The sequence below is a fragment of the Halichoerus grypus genome, chromosome 11 (assembly GCF_964656455.1).
Source record: "Halichoerus grypus chromosome 11, mHalGry1.hap1.1, whole genome shotgun sequence".
Lineage (NCBI taxonomy): Eukaryota > Metazoa > Chordata > Mammalia > Carnivora > Phocidae > Halichoerus > Halichoerus grypus.
The window spans coordinates 1,531,897-1,552,119 of NC_135722.1; the positions used below are offsets into that span (position 1 = coordinate 1,531,897).

A 20,223-nucleotide genomic window follows, 5' to 3' on the forward strand; every position below is an offset into this window, starting at 1 on the left:
CTGGAGGGGCCAGCCGGCTCAGGACCCTATCCTCTAATCCTCTGTCCTCGGACCCTAGTGGTGGGGGGGGCCACAAGGGGAGTGCTGCAGAGGGAGGAGAGAGGGGGGCTGGTGCCTCGAGTCAGGGCCGGTAGGCAGTGGACATGACCAGCCGGGGCAGTCCCTGGACTGGGGGACCCCCACCCAGAACGGGGAGCTGTGAGCCTTCCTGGGGCCTGCTGGGGTCTGCCCACACTGTGCACCCGGGTGGAGCGAGGCCCCACGGCGGAGCCTGATGCTGGGGTGCAGAGCCCCACTCCGCGGCCCCTGGGGCTGAACCCTTGGCTGCGCAGAGCGAGAACAGACACAGGAAACAGCCTAATTGCATTTGCTAAGGAACACCAAATCCCTTACAGCTGCACTCGGGCTGAGCCAGGGGCCACGGGGCGGGGGTGGGGGGCGGCCATCGCCCGTGTCCTGACAGTTCCACGGAGCCTGCCAAGGGGTCTGGGCTGCTGGCCGGGGAAGGGGGGCGCCTTTCCCAGGCCAGAGGCCCCCACCCCACCCCAGGAGAGCCGCCCCCTCTCAGTTCCCAGAACGGAGCCCAGCTGTGGAACAGTGAGGGGTGAGGTCACGGGAGGGGCCAAGAGGGGCTGCATTACTCACATCCTGGGGCTGGCGGGAGGGAGGAGGCGAGGGGGGGAGGGCTCCTTGTCCTTAGGCCGCTGGGTCTCCCAGCATGGGGTTTGGGGGACAGCAGGAGACCCCTACCCTGCAGCCCTGCTCTGCTCCCTGCAAGCTCCTGCCGGTGGGGGCTCGGGGCCACATGCAGATGCCAGGTCATGAAGGGTGACCCTCGGAGGGGTCGGCTCCTCGGGGATGCTGCTCTCAGAAAACACGCCTCGGTCTCCCTCCTGGGCCGCTGTCGAGGCCATGGGGAGGGTGCCGGGGTGGGGGCACTGGACCTGCCATTTCGCCCCTCCCCTTGTTCCCACTCCTGAGTCTGCGTGTACAGATGGACACCCGCGCGTGGGCACGTGTGTGCATGCCGGGGGCATTTGGGACGGTGGATAGAGCCCATGGAGGAAGTGCGTGTGTGTGCAAGAGAGGCCCGGCCACGCATTGTGTGTCCGTGCATGGGGCCCTGCCGAGTGTGGGCCCGCACGGGGCTCTTGTGGCCCGGACCTATCGCCGTACGGGCAGACCCCAGAGGCTTAGCCCATGTCTGTGTCTGGGCTTACCAGACACACTGTGGGTTCTGCGCTCAGAGCTCGGCAGAAGGGCCCGGGAAGGAGGAGGCCCCCACGGGGGTTCCCGAGAGCAGGCCTGAGGGGGACCTGAGGCTCAGCTCAGGCCTCGGACGCAAGCACACCTTCCCCGGCCACCCACACCCCGCCTGGGCCTACGCACTCACAGCCACGCACCACCCATTGGCCAAAACACTCCAACACAGACTCGCCGATAGGCATGTGTAGCTGGGACATGGGAGCAAGTGGAACAAGGTGGCCAGTCCCGTCAGGAATGGCCAGGAATCCCTCCTGGGGTGCCCCCAGGGGCCGCCCCACAAGAAGGCTGGTGGGCCCACACTCCACCCCACAGCCAGGGACACAGCACCGAGCTCCCACTGCACCCACCTGCTCCCACCCTCCATTAAGAGGGTCTGCAGGGGTGAATGGTGGGGAAGGACCTCGGACCCCAGGTCCCCACAGCCCGAGAGCACCCTAGGCTCTACCTCCCCAGAAAACCCAGCCCTGCAGCTTCCGAGCCGAGGGCCTGGGGCAGGATGGGAGCCGGGTGTGGGGCAGGAGGGGCTCCCTGGGGCCCTGGGGGTGGGAGCCAAAGGCCCTGCTGAGGAGTGAGGGTGGGCGGACTGGGGGCGCTGCGGTCTGAGCACAGCTGAGGTCCCAGGGGGCCACAGCGGGGGGGAGGGGGCCCCGAGCGGGGGCTGCGGAGGGGCCTGGCTTTTGTCTGGGAGGCTCTGGGAGGACTGAGGAGAGATTAGATCATGGCTGGCAGGGCTGCCGAGACCATGGAGCCGGCCATCCTGGCCAAGGGATGGAGGCCCAGAAGGAGCGGGCTGTGGGGTCAGGCAGCGGACACCAGCAGGAAGGGACTGAGACCCCAGCTTGGGGCAGTGGGAACCCCTGCAGAAGCCGAGACCAGGACTCCCCTCCCGGGGTCCTGGGGAGCTGGGGGAGGCAGGGCCATGTCAGTGGCCAAGGCCTGGGGTGCCCCCGGACACCAATAGTCTGAGATCTGCTGGGCCAGGGCCGGGGGCCCAGGCTGTGGACCCCTGGCTCCAGGCCCACCTTGCATAGCCCCGACTGAGGGACCCCGAGGAGCTGTGGGGTCAGCATGCACCGACAGAGGAAGCTCTCTGATGGCGGCTCTGCAGTGGGCCTCAGTTTCCTCATCTGGGACACAGCCCAGAGAGGGGTCAGGTTGCGGCTGGACACAGCCTCTTCTGTGGACCTTGGGCCCTTCCGGGGGCCACCTCCTTTCAACATGCCAGGCCCTTGGGGAGCAGGAGGGAGCACCCCAGCTGGGCGCGTCGGCTAAGAAGGTGGCTGCCTACCAGGTCTGCCCCTGGCGGGACCCCAGCCCAGCCCGGCAGTGCTGATTGGCCGAGGCTGATCCACCTGATGCAGGTAGGACGTGGGGCACCTCCAGCCGCCTCTTCCCACGCCCTCTGCGGCCCAGCTCTGCTTAGGCCAAGGGAACCTGGCTGGTGGAGGGGACACAGGGGTCTTACTCAGTACTGGGGTTGCTCCAGCCTGCCTATCACCGGAGCCCCTCCATCCCCAGGCCTACAGAGCCCTGGGAGCTCCCCCCCAGGCCCCGAGGGCACCTCCGTGACCGGCTCCCATGACCTCTGCTCTATAGACGAGGGAACTGAGGCCTGGACAGGAGGCCTGCTCGGACCGGAGTGGCAGGGCGTGGGCTGTGGTGTGACCGTCTCTCGGTGTCCCCCAGGCTCACCACTCAGTGGAGCGTGGAAGATGAGGAGGAGGCCGCCCGGGAGCGGCGCCGCCGGGAGAGGGACCGGCAGCTGCGGGCCCAGGACGAGGATGGAGGCGGCCAGTCCCCCGAGCTGCCCGAGCAGGAGACCCTGTAAGCTGCCCCCTCCCACCAGCTTGCCCAGCCCCGCATCCCTGGGCAGAGAGGGGGGTGCTGGTGGTCAGGCCCTGGGCTAGAGGTCCCAGAGCAGGTGAGACCACGGAGGAGCTCAGCCCAAGAGCAGGAGTGGGGAGAGTTCTCAGGGTGAGGGTCCCCGAAGCCCCCGGCGCCAACAGAGCCTACTGGCCGGCCGGCCGGATGGACTCCCGTGCGGCCACCCCTCCCAGCCAGCCTCCCAGAGCGCTGACTCAGGCTCTGGCCGCCCTGCGCAGTCCTGGCCCCTGCTTGGACCGACACTGACCCCAGCTGCGTGGCCCTGGCCCCGGAGCCCCCCGCCCAAGCTCCCCACTGCCGGTGACTCATGGAGGCCACGTCCAACTTGGCGGGCCGCAGGCCGGCTCGTTTCCTCCCTGGGCCCAGGAGGCCTCCGCGGCCGGGCTGGGCTGTTTTTACAATAATGCCCCCCTTCCTCCCGCCGCTGTTTTGTTCCATTTTCTCCGAGTCAGCAGCTCCGGGCGGGGTGGGGTGCTGCAGCGGTCATGGCCCCTCAGGCCGGGTCCTCGGTCTAGATGGCAGGGGCTGGGGGCAGAGGGGGAGCCCACCGGCACCAGATCCCAGGCCTGCCGTGGGGGGACAGGGTGCAGGGGCTTCCTGGGGAAGAAGCATGTCACCAGAGCCCTGGGGGCTCAGCTGAGGGGACAGAGAGAGGCACACCCCCACACAGAGGGACCCCAGGTGACAGAGGAGGCACGGCCCAGCAATCAGGGGGCCCTAGCCTGAGGGGAGAGTACAGCCCCACTCTCAGGGACCCTAGACTGATGGAGGGGGGCACAGCCCAGCTCTTGTGGAGCCTTAGTCTGATGAGGGAGGCATAGCTCAGCTCTTCAGAGGCCCTAGACTGAAGGGGGAGACATCGTCCAGCTCTCAGGGGGCCCTAGACTGATGGAGGAGGCACAACCCAACTCTCAAGAGACCCTAGACTGATGGGGGAGGCATAGCCCAGTTCTCAGAAGGCCCTAGACTGATGGAGGAAGCATAGCCCAGATCTCAGGAGCCCTAGACTGAGGGGGGAAGCATAACTCAGCTCTTCAGAGGCCCTAGACTGACGGGGGAGACATTGTCCAGCTCTCAGGGGACCCTAGACTGATGGGGGAGGTACAACCCAGCTCTTGGGGGACCCTAGACTGATGGGGGAAGAATAGCCCAGCTCTCAGGGAAACCTAGACTGATGGGGGAGGCATAGCCTTGTTCTCAGAAGGCCCTAGACTGATGGGGGAGCACAGCCCAGCTCTCGGAGAACCCTAGACTGATGGGGAAGGCATAGCCCAGTTCTCAAGAGACCCTAGACTGATGGGGGAGGCATAATCCAGTTCTCAGAAGGCCCTAGACTGATGAGAGAGCACAGCCCAGCTCTTGGGGAGCCCTGAACTGATGGAAGAAGCATAGTCCAGCTCTCAGGGAGCCCTAGACTGATGGGGGAGGCACAACCCAACTCTCAAGAGACCCTAGACTGATGGGGGAGGCATAGCCCAGTTCTCAGAAGGCCCTAGACTGATGGAGGAAGCATAGCCCAGCTCTGAAGGGACCCTAGACTGATGGTAGAAGCACAACCCAGATCTTGCGGAGCCCTGAACTGATGAGGAAGCATAGCCCAGCTCTGAAGGGACCCTAGACTGATGGAGGAGGCATAGCCTAACTCTCAAGAGGCCCTAGACTTACGGGGGAGGCATAGCTCCGTTCTCAGAAGGCCCTAGACTGATGGTAGAAGCACAACCCAGCTCTGGGGGAGCCCTGAACTGATGGAGGAAGCATAGCCCAGCTCTCAGGGGACCCTAGACTGATGGGGGAGGCACAGCCCAGCTCTTTGGGAACCTTAGACTCATGAGGGAGATAGAGCCCTGTTCTTGGGGGGCCCTGGCTTAATAGGGTGAGAAAACCTTGGCCTCAGGCAGCTCCAGACTATGTGGGAGACACAGTCCCGCCCAATGGGGAGGCTCAGCCCAGTCATGGGGTGCCGCCTCTGGCAGACAGGGTCTCCCACCCCTGGAGCCCAGGGTCTGAGGAAGGGAGGAGGGGTGTGGGTAGTGTGTGAATGGCCCCTCATGGCCTGGCCCAGCTCTGAGCACCCTGTGCGGCTCTTTCAGCCTCAGCCTGAAGCCCTCAGAGGCTCCAGAACTGGACGAGGATGAGGGTTTCAGCGACTGGTCCCAGAAGCCAGAGCAGCGACGGCAGCACTGGGGGGCCGGGGAGACCTCCAACTGCGGGGAGCCCCCTTGGGGCGAGAGTCCGGACGGGCAGCAGGAGGAGGACAGGCAAGTGGGGGTCAACGTCTGGAGGCAGGGCTGCCAGGCAGGGGCTCTCTCCAAGCCCCCAACCTGTGCCTGAGACCCGGCCACCAGCCCCGCAAAATGCCCTGGAGCTGGGAGCAGGGGGAAGGGAGGAAGAGAGCTAGACAGCGGGGCGGCGGGCCGAGGGGCTGCGGGGAGGGCTGGGGAGGAAATCTCATTCCTGGGCTCCCCAGGGCCCCTGGGCCCCGTCCAGACCAGCTGCGGCCCGGGCCGGGGTGTTGCCACGTCAGCGCACATCTGCAGCCCACTTACGTAATGGAGGCTCTGCGCCCCTGCCGCCCGCCCGCCCCTTCCTCCCTCGGGGCTGGCTGATCTCCATTCCCACGGAGGGGAGCAGGTATTTCCAGATGTGCGGGCCTGTGAGCCGGCCTGGAGGGACAAGCTTTCCAGATGTGCAGACGTGTTTGCTGGTCTGAACCGGGCAGGCGGGGGTGGGGGCCGAAGCGCCCCTGGGGCCCAGGGATGGGATGGGGGGTTGCGCCCAGAGCCTCACCCCCACTCCGATTCAGGGGTCTGAGTGCTCCCCACGCCCTGCAGGCTTGCTCAAGGCCCCCGACTGTGGACAGGGTCCAAGCTCTGCTCAGGAGCTTCAGGCTTGGGGGGCAGGGTCCCCTGGTTACCGTGAATGTCACCAGACCCATGTCTCTCCCCTCTCTGGGCCACCTCCCGGCCCTTCGAGGCCCCTCAGGAGCCTCGAGCTCTAGCTAAGATCCCCCGATTGTCCCACCACCCTTTCTCCACCCTACAAGCAAGCTCCCACACCCGCCTAGCCGGCCCCCTGCCCACCAGTGCCCCTTCCGGGCCTCAGTTTCCCCCATCTGCCTTTGGGAGTCAGTGCACACTCTGCATGTCTAAAATGGGTCTGGGGTCAGCAAGGCTGGCCTGTGCGCTGGCGTCCAGTGGCTTAGCCCTGCCGGCTCCCTCCTCTCTCCCGCCGGCCACAGGCCACCGCTGTCCCAACAGCAGGGGGCACTTTGGCTCTTCTGTCGAACCCTCCTGCTCTCTAGCAGCCCTCCTCCCCGCCCCACACCTGCCGAGTCCCGGTACCCGCCGCAGCTGAATGGGCCCTCTGTGCGCCTGCCGCTGCCTGGGACCGACCCACATTGGGCGGTGGGTCTGGGTCTTGAGCTGGCACCAACACCAAGGGGCGTGAAATCATGGAAAATTCGAGAATTTCCCATCTTACCCAGGTTCAGTCCTGCTCAAACGCAGAGCCACGCTGGCTGCCAGGAGGCAGCGATCCTCGCTGTGACCTCTGCCCTCACCTTGTCCTCCAGCTGACCAGCCCCCAAACCACCCACAGACCCTGCCCCACTCCTATGCAAAACCCTTCCTCCTCAGGCTCCTTGCCTCCCTCACAGAGCAGGGCAGGAGCAAGTGGGAGCCAAGGCCAGCAGGGAAGACACGGACAAGCACGACCTGGGCTGCGGCCTGTCCAGAGAGCCTGGAGACTGGGTCTAGCTTCAGAGTGCGGGTGGCCCCCCGTCAAGAGAGTGCATCCTGAGCAGCAGAACTCTGGCAGTGGGCACCATTCTCCAAGGGGCCCCAGGGACAGAGGGCTGACTCTGAGGTCCTTGGACCCATCTCCCCAATGAGGCTGGGGTCTCAGGATTCCTTGGTGCTCAATTGGTCTGACAGCCCCCATCTTTCAGATGGAGAAACTGAGGTTTGGACACAGGAAGGGACTTGAGGCAAGCAACTGAACGACCTTCTGTGGGATTGCCTTCCTCTTCCCAGGTCCCACCAGCACACCTTCAGGAACCGGGATGGAGATGAGCAGAGCCCAGCCAGTGTTTGCCTGGAGGCGTTGCATCTGAGCCCCAGCTCAGAGCTCCAGGAGGGGCCGGGGACAGAGGAGATACAGCCCAAGAGCCCAGAGGGGACCATGCAGGGCAGCCTGGGGCCAGCAGAAGCTGAGGAGGCAGATGAGCAGGTGGTGGTGGCTCCCCTTGGGGTGGGCACACTCGAACCGCTGGGCTGGGTCTGTGTCTGCTGACTGCATGTTCTGTGAGCCTTGCTGGGCTGACTTAAAGGGGGACCTGCCCCCACCCCCAGACTCTAGCACCCACATTCTCGGAGGGTGGAGGGGCTTGCTGACCCTGGGATCAAGTGAGAACTGCAGAGAATTCGAGAACCAGAGCATGTCAGGGCTGGAAAGGGCCCGAGGCCCAGGGAGGGGAAAATGTTTGCTCCAACAAGTCCTGGACGGGGCAGGAGGGGTGCAAAGGGGGTGCTCATCATATAACCTCCGATGTTCTGTTTCTAGCACCAGGAACGCCAGCAGCCCAGGACACCCAGCCCCCTGGTCTTGGAGGGCGCTACTGAACAGGGCTCGCCTCCCCTGAGCCCCAGCACCAAAGTAGGTCAAGCCCCAGAGCCTGCTGCCTTTTCCTCTTTCCCAGAATCACGACCAAATGACAGCCCCAGAGAGGCAGCCACACGTCACCTCCAGGAATAGGGAGCACATCCTGCTCTTTCTCTGCTATTCCCCCAAGCCCAGCACTCAGCCCAACCCTGAGAAATGAATCGTGGAAGGCTGGATTGGTGGACGGGAGCCACTGGGGCAATGGGGGGCGGGGTGTGGGCTCTGGCTGAAGGCTTACATCTCGGCTTGCTCTCTGCAGCTCGTCGACAGAACCGAGTCCCTGAACCGCTCCATCAAGAAGAGGTGTGCCTGCTCTTTTCCAGACTAGGAGTCAGGGTTCCCCAAGAGAGGGTTGAAGAGAGGGGTCTGGGGGCCAGAGATCCAGGGGCCTGAGGGAGCTCTGGTAGGGGCTTGGGGTGGGGTGTACAAGCCAAGTGAGGGAGCATGGGGCGTGACCCTTCTCCTACCCTCCAGTAACAGTGTGAAGAAGTCCCAGCCAGCGCTGCCCATCTCCAAGATTGATGAGCGGCTGGAACAGTACACCCAGGCCGTCGAGGTATGCTTAAGCCTCTCCTCTTCTGCTGGTCCCTCCTCCATTCATGCACCCATTTCCCATCCAACCAAGACCCTTCCATTCACCCAAGACTTCTCCATCCAACCAAGACCCCTCCATCCAACCAATACCCCTCCACCCAACCAAGAGCCCTCCATCTAACCTACACCCTCCATCCAACCAATACCCTTCCATCTAACAAAGACCACTCCATCTAATCAATACCCCTCCATCCAACCAAGAGCCCTCCATCCAAACAAGACCCCTCCATCCAACCAAGACCCTTCCATCCAACCAAGACCCCTCCATCCAACCAAGACCCCTGCATCCAACCAATACCCCTCCACCCAACCAAGAGCCCTCCAACCAACCTACACCCTTCCATCTAACCAAGACCACTCCATCTAATCAATACCCCTCCATCCAACCAAGACCCTTCCATCCAACCAAGACCCCTCCATCCAACCAATACCCTTCCATCCAACCAAGACCCCTCTATCCAACCAATACTTCTCCATCCAACCAATACTCTTCTATCTAACCAATGCTCCTCCATCCTACAAGTGTCCTTCCTTACAAACAACACTCCTCCATCCAACCACCACTCATTCAAACCTACACCCCTCCATTCAACCAACACCCTCTCATCTAACCTATATTCTTTTTTTAAAAAGATTTTATTGATTTATTTGGCAGAGAGAGAGAGCGAGAGAGAGCCAGCACATGAGTGGGGGGAGGGGCAGAGGGAGAAGGAGAAACAGACTCCCCGCTGAGCAGGGAGCCCGATGCAGGACTCGATCTCAGGATTCTGAGACCATGACCTGAGCCAAAGGCAGACGTTTAACTCACTGAGCCCCCAGGCACCCTAACCTATATTCTTATATCCAACAATCACCCCTCCATCCAACCACCACTTATTCCAACCTACATTCCTCCATGCAACCAAAACCCCTCCATCCTAATACCCCCCCTCCAACCAACACCCCTCCATTCTACCCATGCTCCTCCAGCCCTCTGCCATGAGCAGCATGACAGCACCATATCTGTCTCTAACCCCACCATGTCACCTGTGCTTTTCGGATTAAGAGAATGTTTCACAAGTACACCAAATGGAGGAACATGCATTTTTTCAGAGTGCCCTGCTGTAGACCTTCACTGGGAAAGCACTCCTGTGGAAATACAAAGACATAGAGGAAATCATCTATGTGTTGGAGGGTCTCACACTGGCCTCTCTAACATGTCCCATGTGGCTGTTCACTAAAGTGGTCTCTTTCTCCTCTGCAGACTGCTGGCCGGACCTCCAAGCTAACCCGCCAGCCCTCCATTGAGCTGCCCAGCATGGCCGTGGCAAGCACCAAGAGCCGGTGGGAGACAGGAGAGGTGCAGGCTCAGTCCACTGCCAAGGCCCCCTCCTGCAAGGTAAGACTCATCCCAGGGTGATTCGGGGTTCCCTTGGTAAGGCAAGTATGAGACCGTCCAGGCTGAAATGTGGGTAGACAGAGCACTGGGACATTTGGGGGGCGGCATTCACCAGGCTGGCCCCCAGAGTGGAAGGTCATATGGGGCAACTGGTTGGCCCAGGGCAGGTAGATGGTGCCACCTTCCCTTTCCTACCTCCTCCCCTGGGCTCTCACACAAGGAAGCAGGTGGGCAGGCCTAGGCCCCAGTCAGGAAAGGCCAGGCAGGAGAGAGAGGACCAGCACTTCGAATCCTCCATAGTCGAGGGTCTACACCCGTAACATGTCCTTCCTCTGCCCCCAGGATATTGTAGCTGGAGACATGAGCAAGAAAAGCCTCTGGGAGCAGAAAGGAGGCTCCAAGACATCATCGGCAATTAAGGTAGGGTGTATATGTGGTTGATGTAGGGAGGGCAGGTCCAGCAGTTGAGAGCGAAGAGGGGCCGTCCTCAGTGCATCTGGGAGGGCTCCTCAGAGGCAACATCGCCTGCTCTCACCTTTGCTCTTGGTCTCCTTCCCCGGCAGAGCACCCCATCTGGAAAGAGGTACAAGTTCGTGGCCACCGGACATGGGAAGTATGAGAAGGTGCTCGTGGACGAGGGCTCGGTGCCCTAGGCGGCCCTTCCTGGTGAGTCCAGGGCAGTGGCCCGAGCATGAGGCGTCGTGCGGTGGGAGCGTGGTGGCGTGGACAGGGCCTGCTTGTTACAGGCTGCCAGGGCGGCCTCGGAGCTGGCCGGAACCTAGGCTTGGCTCGGTCTCCCTGCCCTACAGACTCCCCTGAACAAGCCCCGTCTTACACCGCACGCGACTGCTTTTCTCCCATGGCTGGCTTCAGCTTTATACAGCTCTACTGTGCAGGGAAGCTCAAACCTCCTTCTGGGAGGCGGGTGAGCTCATCCTGGCCACTGCAGGACTGGCATCAGAGGAAGTGGACGGGAAGGGGTCCTGGGAACTTGGGTCTGTGTCTTCGAGGGGCCAGAGCCTTGGTCTCGCTCTCCCATCAGGGGTCCGCTCCAGTCTCCACCACCCTGCCCAGTGAAGAAACATGGTCCGCTGCCACAGTTAGACACACTTTATTAGTGGCCTGGGTCCCGGGATCCATTTCCAGCACCCATTACGCCTTGGGTGATGCAGCTGGCCGCCTACTGGCCTCTTCTTCCCCTCCTGTGTCCTGCTCCCAGGCACCGCTGTGTCCCTCTCCCATCGCTGCTGACCCCATCAGAGCCCTGGCCCACACCCTGAGTCAGACCCCAGCTGACTGCAGACTGGGGGCCCCAAAGCTGCGTGAGGCCTGGGGTCCCCTTCACTGCCTCAACCCCTCCACTGGGCTCCTCTCCTGCCCCAGGACTGAGGACAGCCTCCTCACCTAGCCATTGAAGCTGGGTCCTGACTGATGGTGAGACCCTCCCCCTATCTCCTAGCAGCGAGCCCCCATCATGGTTTGCCCCCTAGGTGAGAGAAACTGAGGTGGGCAACAAAAGGGACAGGGCATGGGGTCCGGCTCCCCACAATGTCAGTCAAACCACTGATGCAACTACGGGTGCCGACCGACAACTGAATCACCTTGACCGGTTCCACTCTGCACAGCAAACATAAATCTGTCCCCAGTCTTTCATGGTGGGCGGGGGCCGGGGGGGCACCGCAGAGCCTAGCCCCAGCATCCTCCCCACCCTGTCGAGCCTCAGAGTTCATGTCATGCTCAGAGGCCCTCCCTGCCTGCCTGCAGCCCCTCAGGAGCCCCGGGTGCACCCCTGCACCTCTTTGCCCCGGGTCCCAAGCCGGGGGCTGGCCCGTGTGAGGTGGACTCATCTACCCCCCTCCATAGCTGTGGTGTGTGCTTCCCTTCTCACGCAATCCTTTCCCCCGTCAACCCCCACATTCTACCCCAATGCAGGCCCCTCCCCTGGAATCTGGCCTCCTCCTCGCCCCACCTGCCCCCGGCCTCTTCCCCGATCCACCGCAGTTCTTCATGCTGCCGCCCACCCGACATGCCCCCTCCTGGCTGCCCAGCATCCATCTGGCCCTGGTGTCCTCTTCAGCAGCCGTGGCCTCCCAGATGGACCCCCTGTCCCTCTTCTGTCCACACCATGGTCCTGGGCCCTGGTGCTGCCCGGGCCATTCACTGGAGCCTCCAGCCAGCCGCCGTCCGGTTAAAGTTCTTGGGCTCGGGGTTCAGGTCCCGGATGGAGGAGTGGACTCTGGGAGGGGGCCGGGTGGCTGCCTCCTGCAGCTTCCGAGCGTTGAATCGTGGCCTGCACAGGAAGGGCAAACGGCCCAGGCCAGCCAGGGTACAAGCCCCATCCCTGGGCCCGACCTGGCCGCTTTGGGACTTGGCCACCGACACGCGATACAGCACCGCGTTCCACATCCTGGAGGCCCGGGAGGCTGGGGGCCGGGACACTGGGCCCACGGGGCATGTCACCTCCTGCTCCCCACACTCTGGGCTCTGCTCTGGCCCCGGGAATGGGGACGCTTCTGCCTCCTCCATCAGCTGCTTCTTGAGGCGCGTCCAGCCACTGAGCTGGGGCTTGGGTGCAACTCTGGGGACAGGACATGGGTGCGGGCCTGAGAGTGGGGCAGGGGATGAGGCTCCATAGGGTCTGGAGACCAGCTCAGCCTCAGTGGCAGGGCCAGACACAAGGGTCTCCTCCAGGTGCTCAGCTTCAGGGCCCTCAGAGGCTGGCCTGTGGGGCGAGGGTGCCGGTGAGCAGTAGGCGGGGGTGATGGGCACCACAACCTGAGTGCTGGCCTCTCTGGGCACCGAGACCTCAGAGCCTGGGAGTGGCCTGGGCACAGGGGGTGCCTCAGGCCAGGGACTGGCAGCCGGGGCCTCAGTGGGCAGCGAGTGGATGTGGGCCATGGGGACCAGGGGCTGGGCCCCAGGAGGGCACGGGGCTGTGTCTCGGTCCTGCCCCCCAGGTCCCCCATCTGGGGCCATCTGGCGGGGCTCAAGGGTCCTGGCCTGTGGGGATGGCACTAGCCGGATGTGCACCTGGCTGACGTGGGTGACCCCTGCTGTGGGGGCTGAGACCTGTGTGAAGCCACTGGGGGACCGGGCGGGGTCTGGGGCCGGGGTCGTGAGCCGAGGCCCTGTGGCCTTGAAGTGAGTGGCCAGGCTCCTGCGCTGGGTGAAGCTGAAGGGGAATATGGACTTCTGCAGGGGTGACGCCACATGGTGGATGATGGAGCTGCAGCGGGAGCGGGGCAGGGCGGCCACAGGGCGCGGGGCCTCCGTGGGACGCGGGGCCTCCGTGGGGTGTGGGGCCTGCGAGGGGCGCGGGGTCTCCGTGGGGTCTGGGGCCTCTGCGGGGCACGGGGCCTCTGTGGGGCATAGGGCCTCCGAGGGGTGTGGGGCCTCCGCCGGGCGCGGGGCCGTGGGCTCCTGGTCCTGGCTGGCCTCGCTCACGGGGGACAAGGAAGTGCGGAAAGCCCCCAGTGGCACAGGGGGCCCTGTCATCTTCTTCCGGGCGGCCTTCCTCAGAAGCTTCTGCAGACGCACGTTGTCCTTCCCTGGCTTGGGCAGCAGGGGCGGTGGGGGTCCAGAGGGCCCCTGGGGGCACAGGCCAGCCACGATGAGCATTGTTGCACCCTGGGGAGGAGAGGGACAGCCGTCAGGCTAGCGCTCCGCACTGGCAGCACCCCTCCCGCAGGGCACGGTGTTCCCCCACCATGTGGGAGGACCTGCGGCCGAGGGGTCACCGCCTGACCATCAGAAGCTCTGCTTCCTGAGCACTTGGCATCTGCCGGGTGCGTCCCTGGCACATCTGTCTGCATCAGCAGCTCTGCAGGGCGGCTCCACCTCCGGCTGGCTTAGAAAGGAGTCCACCCAGGCCCGAGCCCCTCAGTGGGTGATGGACGAGGGTGCCACCTGGGTGCACAGCCTGGGCCGTGAGACCCGCGGGCAAGCTCCAAGGGGGAGGCACGTGCTGGGCCGGCGGCCCACCGGGGCAGGAAGAGCGCCTGCCCGCAGACGCGTGAGGGGCGCCGTGCCGTCGCCGGTCTGACCACAGGCTCGTCCACCGTGAGCCAGCGGTAAGGGTGGCGGCCAGAGGCTCAGGAAAGCTGAGGCTGCATCATCAGAGGTAGATTGGCCGGGAGGTGGGAGCAATTTTCGCTGAGCTACGCTAAATGGGATATTCCCGCAGACATCCTGGCTGGGGTGGTCCTGGCCAAGCCGCCTGCCCTGGTTTCTGGGCGCCACGTGCTTGCAAGGACTTTGACAAATGGCGTCTGGGCCAAGCCAGAGGCCGGCCGGTTTGTGGGAGGAAGGAGGCCTGGAGCTGCTGCCCTGTGGGGGCTGGCTCTGTCGGGCGGGAGCGGATCTGCCTGGGGAGGGGCCTGGGGGTCTGCCCGGGGCTCGCTCTTGGCCGTGCCTGCTTCGGGGGGCCCAGGACCCCAGGAACCGCGGGAACGCCAGGTCTAGCTCTGGGGCTGCCAGGCTAGCAGGCGAGCAGACGATGGGCAGAACCCCCTCCACCTGGAGTCATGCAAAGGCCCAGGGCCCCGGGGCCCAGCGTTGGGAAAGCAAGCTTCCAACGTGGAAGCAGACACAGGGTTTCGATGGCTGGCACAGGAAGGCTGCCCCTGGGGGAGCGGGGAGTGTAGGTAAGGCGAGAGTGGCCTTTGGAGACAGACTGGAGGCACGGAGGGTGGGGCAGGTAGCCCCTCCCCAGACCGCAGCCTCATGCTCCTACCCACGCCTGTGTTTCAGCTCTCCTGAGACTACGGGTGCCTCTGGCAGCAACCTCCACGCTCGAGGGGGAGAGTCCAGCCTGATGCCCACCCCGGCCCTGCCATGGGAGCCGCTGCCATGACCTGCTTGGCCTGCCCGCACTCCTCCATCACCCACCACAACCGCCACCTCTCTGCTCCTCGACCCCCTTGACCTCTCTCCCCTCCCACTCTCTGACCCCCACTCTGCCTCTCATGGCAGGGGTAGGAAAGGGACTGTCACTGGTGATTGACCCAAGGGGCCACCCCCACAGAGGCCAAGGCTTCCCAAGGAAGGCCCAGGCTGGGCAGAGAGAATATCTGCTGGGGAACCTCCAGATCAAGAGACAGTGACTCCTGCACCACATTCTCAGGCCCTGCACCGCCCCCCCAACCCCTGCTTGCAGCCTCCTCCTTCTAGTGCAATAAAGCTCCTCGTGTGTTCCAAATTCTCGTTCTGTGTTCACTAACTGGGGGAGCAACAAGGGAGCAGTGCCAGCCCAGTTGGAAATCCCTCCCTACCCACACTGGACAGTGGTAGCACCCAGGTCTCTGGCCTCCAGAATCAGATACTGTTCGGTCCCATGGCCTTCTGCAGTGTTAGACTCTGGGATCTGAGGTGTATGGTGGCTTAAGTTGGGGTGCAGTTGATGGGTGAGGTCCAGTCTTCTTCCAGAACGTCTGTGATGCTACCCCCCCCTTGAATGGCCTGATTAAACTTTACTGCCCTTGAAACAGTGTGCTTTTCTGGTCTTTGCCCCTAGACTGTGCCCCCCCCCAAAAAATAACACTCCCCCTTGGGCTTATCCCCCATCCTAGCACCTGGGATACGCTCAGTGAAGATTTGGTGGATGGACAGATGTAGATGGTGGATGATGGGTGGGTGGAGACAGAGGGGTGGTTGGATGGATGGGTGGAAGGGTGGGTAGGTGGATGGGTGGAGGGATGATAGATGGAAGGGTGGATGGACAGATGTAGATGATGGATGATTAGTGAAGGGGTAGAGGTATGGATGGATGGATGGATGGATGGATGGATGGATGGATGGATGGAAGGGTGGGTAGATAAATGGGTGGAAGGATGGATGGATGGGTAGATAGATGGATGGGTGGATGGATGGATGGATGGAAGAAGGGGTGGAGGATGGATGGGTAGATGGATGGATGGGTGGGTGGATGGGGGGAGGAATGATAGACATAGATGGATGGGTGGAACAATGGGTGGGTGGAAGGGGTGGAGGATGGATGGGTAGATGGATGGATGGGTGGATGGATGGACGGGTGGGTGGATGAGTGGAGGAACGATAGACATAGATGGATGGGTGGAAGGATGGGTGAATGGGTAGATGGATGGATGGATGGATAGATGAATGGATGGGTGGGTGGAAGGGGGGTGGATGGATGGATGGATAGATGGATGGATGGATGTTTGAAGGGGTGGAAGGATGGATGGATGGGTAGATGGATGGATGGATGGGTGGATGGCTGGATGGATGGATGGAAGGGTCAGTGGCTGGATGGGTGGAGGGATGATAGATGGAAGGGTGGGTAGATGGATGGGTAGAAGAATGGATGGATGGATGGGTAGATGGATGGATGGGTGGAAGCGTGGGTGGGTGGATGGGTGGAGGGATGATAGTTGAAAGGGTGGATGGACAGATGTAGAAGATGGGTGATGGGTGAAGGAGTGGAGGATGGATGGATGGGTAGATGGATGGATGGATGGAAGAATGGATCGATGGATGGATAGATGGATGAATGGGTGGATGGATGGAGGGATGGATGGAGGGATGGATGGACAGATGATGGGTGAAGGGGTGGAGGGATGGGTGGATGGGTGAAGAGGCAGAGGGATGGATGGATGGGTGGATGGGTGAAAGGGTGGATGGATGGATGAGTGGAGGGATGGATGGATGGATGGATGGAAGGATAGGTGGGTGGATGGGTGGAGGGATGATAGATGTTAAGGTGGATGGACAGATGTGGATGATGGATGATGGGTGGAGGGATGGATGTACGGGAGGATGGATGGATGGATGGAAGGGTGGGTAGATGAATGGGTGGGTGGATGGATGGATGGGTGGATGGATGGATGGATAACAGATGGGAGGGTGGGTAGATAGATGGGTGGATGGATGGATGGGTGAAGGGATGGAGAGATGGATGGATAGATGGATTGATGTATAAATAGAAAGATGGGTGGATGAATCTTGGGTAATGGATGGATGGGTAGATAAAGAATAGATGGATGGGTACATGCGTGGATGTACAGAAGGTAGATGGACAGAAAAATCATTGTGAGAACAGTAAATGGGAGAAGAGGTGGAGAGGCAGTTGGATCAGTGTGCGCCGGACAGTGGGTGGCTGGGTGGCTGGGTGGGTGGGTGTGCTGGTGGATAGCTGGACGCCGGTTGGATGGACAGTGGAAGGGAGGAAAGAAGGAAGCTAGTGAATATGAGAATGCATGTATGGGAACAAATGGGTGGGTGGGCAGGTGGGGGAGTAGACCAGAGTGTGAAGAGGGAGAGCATGACCATGCTCCCCAGCCCTGAGCCCGGATGGCCTCATTGTTTGGGGAACCCCTTCGAAGAGCAGGACCCCTGGACCTCTGGAATTCTGGGCCTGGCTCTGCTCAGAATGTACGTTTTTTGAAGTCTTCGGGGTCACAGTCTGCCTGCCTCCCCGAGGATAGAGTAAATATGGACAAGTCAGGAGTGTTAAAACTCCACGAAGCCACAGCCATCTCTTCTCACCCACGGCCCACCTCGGAGACTGCATCCAGGGCCATGCTCTACCAGCTGGGGAGCATCTCCCAGGGCACATGCCTCTCTCTCCCTTCCCACCCAGCCTGGATGGGATGTCCGCCAAGGGCAGCCACGGAGGTGGCCACAGTGTCCATGGCTGGGCACTGAGCCGGGACCAGAGTGGATGGCACCGTGGGATGTGAGGCAGATGGGGTGGACTATGCCAGGCAGCCAGCCTGCCCTGACCCACCGGGGCCCCTCTCAGGATACTCAGCACCCCAGCCCAGCCTCGGGGATGAGGACCCAGGGTTTGACTCCTCTGAGAACCGCTGACCCCGCTGCTGCCGTGATGTGAAGCCTCCACCCCTCAGAGCCTTCAGGCCAGGACCTGCCCACCTAAAGGGTCCAGAGGACCAGAAGGGCCACTGCCCGAGGGGTACCTGGCCTGGGATGCTCAAGCACTGCCCCTCTGTTCTGTGCTGCCTGCCTGAGATCCCTGGCTACCCCATCACTCCCTGTCCCAAGCACCAAATGCTCCCCCCAAAAGGAGCAAACCAGTGAGCTACCATGGTGCAGAAGCACCCAAGGCGTGTGGTGTGGCAGATGCACAGGGCTGGGGCAGGATTGTCCCCGAAGTGCTGTGTCAGCAGCTTCTATCTGGGGCCTGGCAGAGCCCAAGCCTGTGGGGCTGGCAGAAGCGTGGGCGCCCAGGACCCGTTCAACCTTGGGGCCCCACCACCCCCATCTATGCAAACTGGGGCCAGGACCCAGACTGGGGGGGCTCCTGTTCTCCCCCCCCACACTCTGGGGTCACCCCTGAAGACAGCTGGAGTCAAGATCTTTGGGGGGCCTCCTCTCCCTCTCATGGCTTCCCCCGTACTCTGTGGCCTCACTCAGCTTTGCTGGCTTTAGAAGCCCACCCTCCACCGTCCCTGGGCCGCACTGTCCCTGAGGTCCCCCCAGCCAACCCCTTTCTGGGGTTGAGATCAGTCCTCCACCCCAACCAGGGCTGGGCCACCCCTATCCCTTGCCTCCACCCCAGGTCCCCAGACCCCCTCCAGCCCCCAGGGCAGGCTCCTGCCCTGCCCTTTCCTCCCACCCCGGCTGGGCCAGGCCAGGTGGACTGGGGTGTGGATTACCTGTCGAAGGCTCTCGGAGGCCTGCAGCCGTCCAGCAGTGCCGGCTCAATACTGTCCCGCTGCATCACGGGCCTGGTGCCCCGAGGAGGAGGTCATGGATACCCAAAATAAAACCTGGGCGATTCCTCTGACCTCAGCGCCCGCTCTCTGGCTCGGCCCATTCAAGGGAGAGCACCTGCCAGAGGCCGAGGCCACTGAGCGGGCAGGCACCCTCCTCTGCTGGCCGAGCAGGGCCACTGCAGGGCCTGTGGCATGCCCATCTGCAGGTGCAGCTCCTAAGAACGACCTGGCCTGAGCAAGGGGCAGCCGGCAGCTCCCGGGAGCCGGGCACCCGCAGTCTGAGCGGGGCTGGGCGTGCACGGGGCTTCCCGGGCCAGATTCCAGCACGGCCTACTGACGAGGACAAATGCTCCCGAATGTGCTGTCCCCACGTGTGTGCCCCCATCTGTCTGTGTATGTATGTTGGGGGTGGGGTGTCCTCAGGTCTCTGTGAGTGGAGCGAGAAGCCCCACCATGGGGAGGAGGCATGGTGGGCCCCCAGGAGCTCCTCGGGGACCTCCCCTGGAAGGGATTCTTCAGGTGGTTCCACTGGGCAGAGTTGGCCAAGGGTCAGCGGCATGTGGCCCGTCAAGCCCTTGCCCATCCGAGGACCCGGACAGCTGGAGGGAAGAGCTTTCAGACAGGAGGGCAGGGCCGTCCCCAGCAGCTCGGGCCTCGGGGAGGCGGGCGGGCGAGGGTCTCTGTCCCCTCGCTGTGTGGCTGTGGGCATGCCTCTCCTGTCTTGGGTCCCTGTGGCCTTATCTCCAACATGGAGGGACTGAATGGGGTGACTGTGGAACCCTTCCAGAAGCCTCTGAGGACCCAGAGCAGGCACAGAGCCACATGGAGCTGGGGCTGGGGCGTGTGAGTCTCCTGCCGGTCACGCTGTCGTCCCTGACTCGAAGCCTCCAGAGGGCAGGGGCCTCATCTGCGTCTCCCCAGGGCTCACCCCTGTTCTGTGTGCTGGCCCGCCAGCTGTTGCCCTGGGCCAAGCCGTCCCACAGACCCCACCATCTGTGCTCGGCAGCCCCTTGCCTGGAGTCCTCGGGTCTGGAAAGAGGTGCCCAACGGCTCTGGCCCCTCTCCGAGTCTCGGTTTCCCTAATCCGAGGGCCAAGCAAGGGGACCATCAGAGGCCTGGGCAAGATGTCTGCCGGGTGGATGGTATCCCCTGGAGTCCCGCGGACAGAAGGGCCAGGCTCCGCCGGCAGAGGATGGAGCATGTGGTGAGCGGCACGCGGAGCCTGGCCGTGGGGGGAGAGGTCCCCAGGATCTGGACCCCCAGACGGGGAGCTCCCAGGCTGATGGCAGAGGTGCAGCCCTGGCCTTGCGGAGGGCCAGCCACTGGGGGCGATGAGGACCCTTAGCACTCGAGATCCTGCTTGGGCTGTTACTTCTCTGGCCCATCCGTCCCGTAGGCTCCAGGTCTGGTCACTAAGCAGGGCTCAGACGTGACAGACGCCTGGCCGAGGACTCACAGAGCCCTCCACTCCACGGAGTGCTCCGGGACCTCGGGCCACGTGCTCTGACTGAGGAGGCAGGTGGGCCTGCGGCCAAGGGCGCACACCCCAGACACCGCGCAGGGAGGGCGGCGGGGCTGGGGGAGTCGGGCCCCAGGCAGGGGCCCCCACAGCAGCCCGGCCCACAGAGAGCCTTGGGCTGCATCCCCCGGGCCACCCAGTTGGTCCTGTCAGCCCTCCTCAGCCCGTCAGGAATGTGCCCTCTGTCGGGGGGGGGTGGTAAAAATAGAAGCTGACACTCTTCCTTGTCTCCT

General features: G+C 62.9%; 2 protein-coding genes across 6 annotated transcripts in view; one reads left to right on the forward strand and one right to left on the reverse strand.

Moving 5' to 3' along the window:
- Positions 1-14,978, forward strand: part of LSP1 (lymphocyte specific protein 1) — a 41,158-nt gene extending 26,180 nt beyond the window's left edge. For 3 of the 5 annotated variants that reach the window (XM_036074787.2, XM_078057603.1, XM_078057604.1), the window contains 10 exons: positions 2,953-3,090; positions 5,241-5,408; positions 7,182-7,377; positions 7,711-7,803; positions 8,069-8,112; positions 8,284-8,365; positions 9,647-9,781; positions 10,124-10,201; positions 10,345-10,447; positions 14,531-14,978. In XM_036074787.2, coding sequence (XP_035930680.1) covers positions 2,953-3,090; positions 5,241-5,408; positions 7,182-7,377; positions 7,711-7,803; positions 8,069-8,112; positions 8,284-8,365; positions 9,647-9,781; positions 10,124-10,201; positions 10,345-10,434 — 1,024 coding nt within the window. In that variant the 3' untranslated portion in view covers positions 10,435-10,447; positions 14,531-14,978. Of the gene's footprint in view, positions 1-2,952; positions 3,091-5,240; positions 5,409-7,181; positions 7,378-7,710; positions 7,804-8,068; positions 8,113-8,283; positions 8,366-9,646; positions 9,782-10,123; positions 10,202-10,344; positions 10,448-11,000; positions 13,852-14,530 lie in introns of all 5 variants that reach the window. The other 2 variants (XR_013442242.1, XR_013442241.1) reach the window with 2 other exon arrangements.
- Positions 11,939-18,733, reverse strand: PRR33 (proline rich 33). Its single transcript, XM_078057605.1, has 3 exons — positions 18,412-18,733; positions 13,157-13,408; positions 11,939-13,084 (listed from the first exon to the last, which is right to left on the reverse strand). Exons 2-3 carry the CDS (start codon positions 13,397-13,399, stop codon positions 11,939-11,941), a joined length of 1,389 nt encoding a protein of 462 aa, XP_077913731.1. The 5' UTR covers positions 13,400-13,408; positions 18,412-18,733.
- Positions 18,734-20,223: the final 1,490 nt, after the last annotated feature.

What these genes read in the sequence shown, in the direction of transcription:
- PRR33 (XM_078057605.1), bottom strand. Translation starts at nt 13,399, where the DNA reads ATGCTCATCGTGGCTGGCCTGTGCCCCCAGGGGCCCTCTGGACCCCCA. An exon ending in AGGCCCCACACCCCTCGGAG is followed by an intron (nt 13,085 to 13,156) that starts GCCCTATGCCCC and finishes CGCCCCTCGCAG; the next exon opens with GCCCCACACCCCACGGAGGC.